At 35.0% G+C, this 13,019-nt stretch overlaps 1 protein-coding gene across 1 annotated transcript in view; it reads left to right on the top strand.

Moving 5' to 3' along the window:
- LRP1B (LDL receptor related protein 1B) overlaps positions 1-13,019 on the top strand; it is a 1,457,254-nt gene that overhangs the window by 656,691 nt on the left and 787,544 nt on the right. Inside the window, exons 8-9 of the mRNA XM_063085362.1 lie at positions 9,351-9,573; positions 12,557-12,728. Coding sequence (XP_062941432.1) covers positions 9,351-9,573; positions 12,557-12,728 — 395 coding nt within the window. The remainder of the gene's footprint in view (positions 1-9,350; positions 9,574-12,556; positions 12,729-13,019) is intronic.

Here is a 13,019-nt window from a genome sequence, read left to right as displayed (position 1 = left end):
TGGATCTATTATAGAAAGAAGTGTAAAAAAGTAACTGAGAAAAAGCAGTCAGGTAAGAAGAAAACCAAGAGAGTGCTAAAGCAAAGAAGTGCCAAAAAGGAGGAAGTCACTAATTTTGTCTGATGCTACAGAGAAATCAATAAAATGAGGCTGAGAAAAGTTCATTGATTTAACCATGTGAAAAATAATTGGCAACATCTGTACTTAAAAAATGGAATTGTAAGGTTGGAGGACATATCAGTATGGAATGAAGAGTGATCAGGGGAAGAATGAAGTCAGCCTGTATGAACAATTCTATGTAAACTTGGATGTGAATGGAGTGTGGAGAGAAAGGGGTGTAAATGGGGGTTAGTTTGAGGTTAAGAAACTAATTTTTATTTGTTTTAGGGTAATAAATAGTAAATCAAGTTTGTATACTGAATGTGAGATTTGGTAGAAAAGGAAAAGTTGAAGATCTAGTAGAAAAGGGGAAATTGTTAAAGCTAGGTTTTTGAGGAGGGGAAGGGATGAGTGTATATTTTTATATTGTATTAGGCTAAACACAAGGAGGATGCTTCCTTCTGTATTATAAGAGGGGAGGAAAAAGACTTGATCTAGATGTAGATAGGTTTTAGCTAGGGCTATAAAAAAGTAAAGATAAAGGAGTTGCCTTTCGATGTGCTTTAACTTCTCTAGGCAGGAAGAGGAAAGATCATCCCAAGAGGGCTGGGTACAGTGAAGAAGAAATGAGAAAGAAAAGTTGAAGTTCGGCCAGTGATGGACAGAAAGTAGAAAAGACCAATGACAAGGTCTCAATGAAGGCTGAGAGTTGCTGCACTGAGAGTACCTCAGAGAGATAGGAAACATACAATCAGATGGAAGAATAAGACACTGTGTGATTGGGGGGAAGGAGGTAATATCTTTCGGTGGCAGTATAATATCTGGTGATGACAAATAACATATTATTCATCACCATGGGAATTTGTGATTTAAGTACACTGGAAATAAAAGGACATAGGCACACAGAAGGTGAAGAAAACAAAGGACCAAGTTTTGGATCAGTTATCCTGTAGATACTGAATACTTGCTTCCCTGGTTTGGAGTGGTCAACAAGACAGAAAACTAGGTACTAAGATAAAAATAATGAGGTTCAAGAATCAGAAGGTTGTAAATGATTCTTCAAGGATGGGTGCTCTCATAGCTAGTTTGTGAGACTCTCAAAAAGCAGGAGATTTTACAAGATGAGAGTAATGCTCTGGAATTACTATTAGGGAGGACACTGATTTTACATCTCACCCCTGAGGTTCATGGTATGAGCCCACATTTGCAATGACTATTGGGAAAGAGTGATTTCAAGGAGGTAGAGGGAACATTCAGTGTATAGCAGTGTATACATAGTCTTGACATATTAGGGAGTTCGTGATCATAGAGTAGGAGTTTAAGACATCAGATCAGAAAGGTTTAGGTAGGAAGAGAGGAGGTTGTATCAGTGGACAAAATGTTAGGCTGCCCTGCACTTTTTTTGAGCAGAGATGTACGCACACAGGGTGAGAATATTGAAAGATTTAGTCCTGATATTATCTTAGACGAAGGGGGCTTTTTAAGATTTGAGTTACAGTCTAAGAATAAGGGCTGCTGGCATTCAAAATATTAGGTCATTATGTCATTACTTTTTGGGCAGGAAGATTTGGCAGTTATAGTTAAGTGTAGCCATGGGTGGCAAGAGTGAGCAAGTGAACGTAAACCAAGTATTTCTTTCCGTAGTGAAATGGTAAGTGAGGTAAGAAAGGGGAAGTAGTGATGGATCATAATCGAATCAAATTGAACCAGCCTTTCTCTTGCTGATAGGGCCTCTACTCCACCCTCACAATGACACACTCCAGTGAAAGGAGATTATTGAGCATTTTTTCCCACTTTGTCCCAAATTGTGTCAAACAGAGATGAAATACCTATATGACGTGTTATAAAAAGGAAAAAAAAAAATCAAATAATATAAATGCGCAAATCTTTTTATTTCTCAGCATTTTTATCACATCCCTTTCACAGTGGTAGGTGTATAACTTGCTGAGGTAACTCCTGGCTTAAGATTATAGAAAATGAAAGGCAAATTGAAAGAAAAACCTAAAAGGCTAATTTGGGCTCCATAATAAAAAGGTGAGTTATAGGCAGTGTTGGGGTGAAGTGAGGATCAAGATAGGCACATTTGAGTTTGTGAAAGACTTTAGTCAGCTTGAATTGGGAAAGACATTTGGGAATCTGTGGTTTGAGTAATATATTAAATTTAAAAGAGGTGAATAGTGATGATTTTTAAAAAAAATTGGTGTGCATTATTAATACCCCTTTTCCTTGAGTTTTCATGGGAGACTTTAGAAAAGATTTCAGATGCTTTCTATTTATGCCAAAATGATATTTCTTCATAAGGGACTCAGGGCCAAAATGGGATTATAAGAGGGTTACATGTGAAAATTATAAAATGATTTATTAATTCAGAGTTAACATTTCAATATAAAATATTTACTAAAGTAGTATAATGTTTGATTTTTCAAGCTCTTTAGAACAAGATACTTTTGAAGCTTAAAATAGAGCATTAAATAATGTAGTGGTTTAGTCATGGCATTTTGGCATGCAGGTACAGAAAACCATAGAAACTAGCTTAAATGAATATTTCCTGAGAGGTTATGGATAATCTGTGTTCATGGACCTAAGGACAGGGAGTAAAGATGAATTCCCTGGGGTGAAGAGAATTTCTCATGCAAGGACCACTTGTTTTCTTTCATTTACCTCTTTGTCTCGTGGCTCCCACACTTCTGCACATAGGATCTGGTATTTCTCTTCTCACCTGTTGACCTTACCTATTTTAGCTCAGCTGCTCAAAAGGGCTCCGCACCTCTTGGTTCAGATTATCAAGAGAAAGTGACTCAGCTCAACCTATGATTTGGTTTCACTTGAATCACATGTTCATCCTTGGTCTAATTATTTATAAAAAGGGAGAAGAGGGATAAGATTTCACCACCGCACATGGAACTGCTCATCTCAGAAACATCGAGTGGGGCAAATTTAGGTAAATAAGGATGTTGAATGGGTCAGCCACATTGCCTGACATATCTAATACATGTACACTTTTGCAAGAATCATTAGTGGGCATGTTTCCAGAATATAGAGTAGCCATCTGAGAGTGGGAGTTTGTATGTCAAGTTTAATTTTTATATGTTTATATATAAACTGAAAATCAAGTACAAAAAAGATCTGTTCAAACAAGAGCAAAAACCCCAAACAAGTAAAAATCAATAAAAAAACTATCATGTGTAGTCTTGGCTAGACAGAGAAAAAAGCTTAATTGTTTATCATCCTTATGCCTTAAGAGGCAAGAGCTAATAGAATTTGAATTTAAACCTCTTATTCCAAAGAATTATTACTCTTTCAGATTTGCAATTGTATTTTAGAATTGCAATACTAAATACTTAATATTCCTATTTTATTTCTGAATATACTTTAATTACTCTATATAATGTGATAAATTGCTTACTTGTTCAATTTTTATATGTACAATGGAAGAAAAAAAGTTGAATTACTCTTGATGTTATTTGCATAACACCAAATTATTTTAAAAAGAGGAATAAAAAATGAATTTCCCAAGATAATTCTTTCTAAGGAAAATATGTATCATTTTCCTGAAATGGAAAGAAATGCAGTTATCTACATTAGCACATGATTAACAAACGTGGAGGGTTTGCTAAGCCCTAATCAGAATAATGATTTCTTAAATATTACAATATATAGCTCCGAGTTTTATGTCTCACTCCCCTCTTAGCTAGTCCCCATTTTGTATCTTACTATGTAAAATATCTTATTATGTAACCTCATTTTTAAAATCTTGTTATATAACCTCATTTTTTAAAAGTTAAAATGAATGGTAAGTCGTTTCATTTTGAGAACTTCTTTCACTCTGAAAACTTATAAATTCTGTTATTAAGTTATAACCAAAATGTAAGAGTAGGGGTGATGACACAAAACCACAGCTGGCTCTGCAATAAAGGGTCATGGACAGGACACTGATGTATTTAAATTCCGTTATGCCTTTTTAGATTAAAGGACAGAAGCATCATTTAAAATGGATATCACTGTCAAAAGTAATTCTTATTTTTATCAGCTAAAAGAAATGCATGTTTTAAGATGTCAGTAAGCATAACAATTGCTTTGCTTTAAAGAGTAGGGATGATTGGAGCCATAGCTCTGTAAGCATAGCGCTCTATCACTGTCTGTGAGTGTTCCCTTTGAGACTTTTGATTTATGTCTGGCAAGTTTACCAACAATACTCAAAGTTCCTTACTATCGTCAACTGTATAAAACTTGTATGTCTGTAGTAAAACAGGGCTGCTCATATCATCAACAAAGATGTCAGATAAAATCAATTTCCCATATCTGATGCGATAATGAAGCCAAATTGATAAACTCCTATGTATTAGAGAAGTTGAATTATAAGAATAATAAGCAGGATGAATAATTGAAAATTTGGAAGAAATGTTTTTTTTTTTTTCCTTTACGAGCTAATAGTTAAACATATTAGAAATAGAAACAGTCGTTAGCATATTGTTTTATTTTAATTTCCATGTTAGTGAGAACTGAATAGAATGACCTTTCAAAAAATATGCATAATTAAAAATAATTGATACCACAGGTAAGAATAGGGAGAGAAGAAATGTCACTATTGCAATCCTGAGTAAATGGGGCTTAGGGCAGAATTGGGACTGTTCTCTACCATCCACCACGAATGTGACAGGCAGGGTACTATCCTGGGGTTCCTGGGCTGTGCTGTACTGGAAACAGCATAGGGCACTTGGTTGCTGGTGGGAAGAGATACTGCGGACCCTGAAAGTTGAGAGTTAAGTGTTCAGGAAACAATGAATAAGGTGGAATAAATGGGATCCCAAACCATTTGTACTCCATTTTCATGCAACTTCTGGGGTGAATCATAGGCTTCCTCATTGTTTCTAAGTCCTAGGCACAGTAACAAAAAAGTGCAAAACCATTGCATTTCTGTTCTAGAGGAATATCACAATCTAATTATGAGAAAAATCAGGGAAATTCCAAATTGAAATATCTACAAAACAACTCCCGTATTCCCTTTAGAAATGCTAACATCACGAACAACAAAGGAAGGCTGGAAAACTGTTCAAGATTAAAGGAGTGTAGAGAGAAAAGACAAATGCAGTGTATAATGCTAGACTGTATTCTGAATCAGAAAAATAAATTTACTGTAAAGAACATTATTGATCAACATGAAGAATTTGGATAAGGACTGTATATTGTATGTTAAAAGTACTGATTATAATAGATGTGTTGTGATTATGCAAGAGAATGACCTTGCCCTTAGGAGATGCATGTGGAAGAATTTAAGTGTAAAGGATCATGATGTCTGCAATTTATACTCACATGGTTCAGAGAGTACGTAAAGTAGCCAAATGGAACAAAATGACAACAATGGATGAATCTAGGTAAAAGGATAGGCATTCATTCTACTATTTTTTTTTTCACAACTTTTCTGTAAGTTTATAATTTTTTCAAAAGATTGAGTTTTTAAAAAAGACATAACGTCCATGTTATGGCTCTGGCAATGGCTAGCCATAGACTTTGAACCTTTTTCAACTCTAAAATAAAGATAATCTGCTACCTCTACTTCACAGGGAAATTATAATGATCAATAAGGTAATGGGGTTTGCAGAGTATGATTTACTTTTTCTAAGGTTTGGACAAATATTTTATAGGAAAGAAAAGAGTGATTTTCAACCCAGAATCACATATCACAAGATGTTTAGCTAGATTATACATAATTAAAACCTTAGCTTGTGTTTACCAATTGTAATACAGCTATGCCTCAATTAAAGAATTCCTTAGGAATGAAGCATTTCTCTGTAATGGGAAATTTTAAACCAAATTGAACACAATCAAAACAAGCAAAGAAACATCTACATAATCATGTGACTATAGGTAGTCAATGATTGCAAATCTCTGATCATGGTGCTGTCACCCTTGAGAATTTCAAAGTGAACGGAGCTCATCATAGCAGGATTCTGAAGTCTGGGAAGGCCCAATTTAGTGTAAAGAACAACTTTTAAGTCTCTTCTGGGCACTAGTTATTCTACTATGTGCTGGGAGTACAAGGGATTCTTTACTTTTCTACCTCAGTGCCACTTCACATACCCAAAGTCCTCCTGTTTTTTTGACTTTGTATTTCCATTAAAAAAGCAACATTTTGGTGGATTATATATTTACACATTTTTTTTCATACTTAACTGAAAGTTATTCAGACAGAGTTTCTTCAACTAGTTTTGTTTTGCTTTTTCTGTGAAGGTTTTATTCTGCACAGAGGGAACAGGGAGCTCATTTCCCCTTGGCAGCCACTTTCCTCATGGCAGCCAGGACATTGCTCAGCTCCTGTAGCCTCCTCTTGGTGAGAATTTGTGTCCCCATGCTCTTCTTTTTTTTTTTTTAATTTTATTTTGTCGATATACATTGTGGCTGATTATTGCTCCCCATCACCAAAACCTCTCTCCCTCCTCCCTCCCCCCCTCCCCCCCAACAATGTCCTTTCTGTTTGCTTGTCATATCAACTTCAAGTAATTGTGGTTGTTATATCTTCTTCCCCCCCCCCCCGGTTTTTTTTTTTTTTTGTGTGTGTGTGTGTGTGTGTGAATTTATATATTAATTTTTAGCTCCCACCAATAAGTGAGAACATGTGGTATTTCTCTTTCTGTGCCTGACTTGTTTCACTTAATATAATTCTCTCAAGGTCCATCCATGTTGTTGCAAATGGCAGTATTTCATTCGTTTTTATAGCTGAGTAGTATTCCCCATGATCTTCTTGATGAGCTTTTTCTTGAAGACCTTGAGCAGCTCCATGGCATGGCGCTTGTATAGGGGTAAAGCCACACACCCCCTCGGATCAGGTCCCGCAGGAACTTTGTATGCTTGATGAGGTGCCCGCAGTGGTGGCTGTCCCTAGGCTTGCTCAGGGTCTTGGTCACCTGTAGTCCTTATTGAGGGCCCACGGCCATGGGGTAGCAAGAACCATGTTTACTGCTCTTCAATGACTGTTGCAGAGGAAGCTCAACCAATTTTATTATGACCTAGAATAAATATAAGAATCACTTGCATCATTCTTGCAATAAAAGGCGAATATGACTGAAAAACTTCTTGGAACAATAATTTAGATTTCCTGATCTTCATCATCACCTGGGTCACTCTTCCTCCATAACTAAACTTCTCAAACAGAAGTGCCAAAAATTACTAGTACTTTAATGCATATCAAATTCAATGACATCCCCTTAATCTATCTTTTTATTTATTTATTTATTTATTTTTACTTTGTGAAGTGATTGGTACAGCCAGCCACTCTAATCCTTTATACTGGAACTTTTCTCTTTCAGACCTCTAGGAACATCTGTGTTATCTCTAACCTCTTATCTCATCTAGCCTCTTATCTCCTTTGATCCTATTTCTCTAGTAGCGTGCTATAGGTTCTTATATTGGCACTCTTCTTGTTTTTTTTTTTTTTACTTTTGGTATCACACCCAATTAAGTCATCTCAAGATGACTTCAGAGAAATCTCTATCTCCAGACTCATCTTTCCTCTTAAACACCATGTAGACAGTTGCAATTGCCTGCTTCATATTACTATCTATATAAAGTCTCAGTATATCAAAGGTTACATAGTATGCCAGAACCTCCATCTCTCCATGCCCCGAACCAAACTACCTGCATATCAGCTCTTCCTCATTTCCTTGAAATGAACCAGTCCAGAAAGGAAAATATAAAAGGAGAGGCATTATGGCATGGGTGAGAAAGAGAGCTTCCTGTGACAAGAATAGTGGGCACTGTTCTACAGTAAGGAGAGAAACTGGGTACTCCTTACAGAGACTAAACTACAGAAACTGAGCTATGAACAAAGTGATTTGCAATTGAAGAAAGCAGAGATGCAGGATGGAAGAAGCAGGAAAAGAGAGAGAGAGACAGAGAGAGAGTGAGAGAGCCATCCCAAGTCAGCACTGGAGAGAGCACGCCAGGCAGGGGTTTGAGCGTGACAATAAGACATGGCACTGTATGCCCTTTTATTTATTCTTCATTAGAATAGAAAGCTCTTCACCTGAATGGAATGTCATTTGAAAAACCATTTTTAACTTTTTGTGATTAATTTATCTTCAGAGAACATTTGGGGAAATATATACTTATAATAAAATCTCGCTTGCACTATCACATGACAGTATGCATTAATGTTTAAAAATTAGTCAAAGCCTCCCACAGCAGAAAGAACTAAATTAAAATTAAAGTTTAAATAATACCTTTTAACTTGAAAGATACCCCATGCTATTAGATAATGCAAGAATAGTGAGGAAAGTAACTAAAAACTAATTCACCAACTTTGTGAAATCAAATATTCTATGCTGTAGGTAATCTTAATATTGCTCAGTCACTGTAAATCGGATTATTCTTGAGATTGTATTTAAGTCAAGGCAAGATGGTCTTCTATTTACAAATGTAATTTAGTCTCACGAGTGGGTAATCTTGTTAAATATAGTCAGGTTAATTGAAATTGATTTGTGTTTAGTAAACATAGTGAATACTAATCAAATATCAGACACGAAAGTGTTGCGGGCACATTTAAAACCTTTGACAGTGCTTCATGGAAGGATTTGTCATCTTAGAGGTCAGCATTCCTTTTTAGCCTTTTCTTCAAAATATATTAAGAGCAAATGAGGAGAAATGGCCTGCATTTCCTTTATAGAATTTTGTCATTTGGGAATATTTGGTAGAATTTGGGATAGGATTGGGTGAGGGATTATTTATGTTTTATTTCCATTGCTACACACAGCACATTTGCTTTTCCATCTGCTTAATTCCATTCCAGGTTTGCTGTTCTCTACCACTCATAGCATCATTGAGCTCCACATAATAGCTTTTATAGGAGATAAACATTACCAAGCAATTTGAAAAGCAGGTTGAGATAAAGTCTTATAGCTCACGTGCCCTGGCCTGGTGACTTGGCTCACTTCTGAAGCTTACGCCCAATGTGGTGGATATGCATAAGCTCTATGAGGCTTAAAGAAACATTTCTGCTAATATGAAAATAAACCCACCATAATCATTCGTTTTGTGGAATTTTACAGTTGTTGGTTAACCTGCTCCCTTATGCCCTGCAATATTCATTAGCAGATTTCTCTGTTTATGAGTGATATTATATGGAAATGGTTATGGGAAGCTAACAGATGTAATCACTGAAATAAATTAGAAGGAAAAGTTCTGTTTTTTACAGATGGCTCCATTAAATATGCTTTTTCCCTCCTCCATTTTAACATTTAGTTTTCTTTCAACAGAAAACTTTTCTTTACTGACTACGGGAATGTCGCCAAAGTGGAGAGATGTGACATGGATGGCATGAACAGAACAAGGATAATTGATTCAAAGACAGAGCAGCCAGCTGCACTGGCACTAGACCTAGTCAACAAATTGGTTTACTGGGTAGATCTTTACTTGGATTATGTGGGAGTAGTGGACTATCAAGGAAAAAATAGGCAAACTATCATTCAAGGCAGACAAGTAAGTACAATTTTGTTAAAAAATGCAGCAAAACTAATAAAATGAATACTATAAAGAAGACCAAAATTTGCAATGGTGAAAATTTCTTATGAAGTTAAGCTTCAATGGGTCATAAAAATTATGGTTTATTTCCTGTATGAGAGAATGTTCTTTTCATAGTGATGATGTGATACTTCTGTGATATTGGAGTTGACTCTTTCTTCCTTTCCCCTCTATTGAAAACAAAGAAAACAAAGAAACAAAAACAACAAACAAAGACAAAAATGCTATACTAGCAAGAAAGAAAAGTATTAGAATAGGACAGATGTTATGACCTATTTACTAAAAAATAATTTAAGTAGTTCATTCATAAGGAGCTGAACTATCATCTTGTCCCAGGTAGCACTGGAGACATTTGCTAACAAAAGCAAATGTCTGCTTACAAAATTATCTGTATTATTTTAATAGGTTGTATTAAATTTTGACTTCTAATGTATTCCAGTACTTCCTAAAATGAAAATTCTGTGAAAGTCACCTCGTTCAAAATTCTTTCCACTTGTGTTAGTTTTTCCTGTGCTGAAGGTTTTTGTAAACACTCTGTGAACAGTTAAAAAAGAGATCTCTAAGTAATAATAAGCCTTATTCACTTGTGCGTTTTTTCACATTCAGTTGTATGTCACTGATTGCACAAATTTCATGTGAGAATTTTAGTCTATGGAGATGAAGTATGTAATCTCTCTGGTTTCTTTTGCAATGCACAACAGGTATATTTTGTAATTATCCCTTAAAGTTGCTTTCATTTCTGATCATCTTTTAAAATAAAATTATTTTCCCTTTCTTGACAGATAAACAAATACACTAATCTGGGTGTTTAAAAAAAATAATTCTTCCAGTGTTAAAAGTGGGGCCAGTTATATCTCGCTTACCTTCAACTGTCTTAAAAAGCTTGATTTCTTTGGCAGGCCTTAGGTATGACCTTTAAAGGAACTATTTTCTAAGATGATCATGATAGACCTTGTTTTTACTTATTTGCATTTAAATAATTAAACCCTGAAACAAGGATAAGTAATTCAAATGATTTTTTTCCATGACTACTTTAAAAAGTTTTTTAGTGCTTAAAGTTTTTAATTATATATTTTTTGTTTCAATTCTATTGCCTGTGTTTTGCTGGTTCCCTAAACATATGCTAAGTCTGCCACTAAGTGATCAAATATAGATTCATTTTTTGAAGTATTTGGGCTGTAAGCAGAATGGTTTTCCTATTACTCCAAGTTCTCCCACCTCTGCTGGGAGTAGTTAAAAAAGCAGGCATCAATGAGCTTATTTTATGGGAAACAGACCCTTCTGAAGGAAGGCAGGGAGGTGGAGAATGAAATTTTATCTTTATTGTATGAATATATTTTTTACACTCACCAATTGCCTCCTGTGTAGCTGTGGTTTTTATCCTGGGGTGTAAATTGGCAGTTATGTAAAGAACAATGTGGGTAGGCCATAACCACTGACTCTGAGGTAAATGGCCCCAAACTTTGAGCAAAGCATGTATGTGATTAATGGTCAGGGAACAGTTCACCTTGCTTGTAATTTTTATAGGAAAAAGGTATTACCCAAGTCAAGATTAGGCTGTAGGTATATTTAGTGAATATGATGCCAGCTACGTGGAAAATATTAATAAACACACATATGTCCACACCCATGCACAGAGACTTATTGCGGAGTAACACATACATAGAAAAGGATTACTTGGGCTTTAACATGGAATAATTCTCTCCCATTAGTTCCTACCTTTTATTTCTAGCCTAAACATGAAGAAATGAGTTATACCAAAAACATGTAAAAGCCAGTCTTCTTTTAGTTGAATCTTGTCCAAGAGGACCCAGAATTAGAAATGAGTCATATATGCTAGACAGATGACAACGAATAATTTTGCTTAAACTACAGAATTTGTAAGACTTTCTGATTAAAATTAAAGATTTTGTAATTTTGTTTGATAAGAAATTTTACATTCAAAGCACACATAGTTTCTCAAATTCTAACTATAAATCTATATATATTCAAAGTGCACAATATAATGCCAAAGAATAGTGACAAATGCTTTTTCATCAAAATCTCTACAGAAATCAATCAAAAACTTCATCATGCTCTGGACCAGAACCCTTTTAAATTAAGTAAAGGAATACCCAAAGGTAATGTGCCTAGCATGTGCCTTTGTATCAAGAAAATCAGTACCCTCTTTCTTCCTTCTGCTCTACTGGAAGCTTTCCATAACTTTAGATGTCCATTTCTCCCCACAATCCACAAGACCTTTGCCAAGGAGGAGACTCAGACTGAATTTAAGTTATAGATAACAATAAACATCACCATTCTCAAAGCAAACATTTTCATTTCCCATTGTTAACAGGCTTTAGAAATAATTCAATTTCTGAATATAATAACATCATTATATTTGCAATTATTACAAATATATGATTTCTTTATATATTATTTTTCATGCTGGAGCAAGTATTAAACTAAATGTAACTTGTGACCAAAAAATGGTATTTTGAGTTTATAAAACAAATTTTCATAGGTGTTTTCTCATTAGTCCTTTCATAGGGAGAGCTATGATTTTGCAACTTCTACATATGCATGACTCTACGAAAAAGTAGCCCATAAAAAAATCTCAGATTGTATATAACAATGCCATAAGCCCATTATTGAATATGCTTGAAAGTCTAGTTCTTACTAGCCTTTGAAAAGTAACTATTGAACATGTTTTCTTAATTAAACATGAATAAAATTATCTTCTCTACATTTTGGATCTTCTTTATCCACTACTGCATAATGTTTTCTTCTCCGGAGAAAATTTTTAAGTTAGTGAAATGTTAACTTCTTCTCGAGACAAGAATGATAGTAATCCTGTGATTCTACAATGGCATTTTCTACACTAGTAAACAGCAATCAGTTTTTCTTTCAAGTTGAAAGCGGCATGATTAAAAATCATAGTTATTTTTGACCCTCTTTATAGGTCAGACATCTTTATGGTATAACTGTGTTTGAAGATTATTTGTATACAACCAATTCTGATAACTTCAATATCATAAGGATAAACCGATTTAATGGCACTGATATTCATTTGTTAATTAAAATGGAAAATGCTCAAGGAATCAGAATCTATCAAAAAAGAACTCAACCAACAGGTGAGTTGCAAACCTTCTTCCAAACCTACGTAATGGTAGATTGAATGGGGACATAGTCCTTGTGCTTTTGTATGATGTTAAAGTGAGTGAGTCATAAATTCTGTTTTGACAGCAAGTGTGCATGTCTGCTTGTTAAAAGGAGTAGAGCTCCCTTCATAAGTCTAAATGACAAATTATTCAGTTCCTAGTGAATTGTTTCTACAACCATAGAATTGAAATGATGGCTAAATTTAGATTCAGGAAGGAGCTTTCAATTGTGATGTATGTAGACAGGAAACCCAGATGCTGAGC

Source organism: Cynocephalus volans, chromosome 1, assembly GCF_027409185.1.
Source record: "Cynocephalus volans isolate mCynVol1 chromosome 1, mCynVol1.pri, whole genome shotgun sequence".
Classification (NCBI taxonomy): Eukaryota; Metazoa; Chordata; class Mammalia; order Dermoptera; family Cynocephalidae; genus Cynocephalus; species Cynocephalus volans.
Note: the sequence above shows the minus strand (reverse complement) of the source record. Positions and strands in the feature narration are given on the sequence as shown.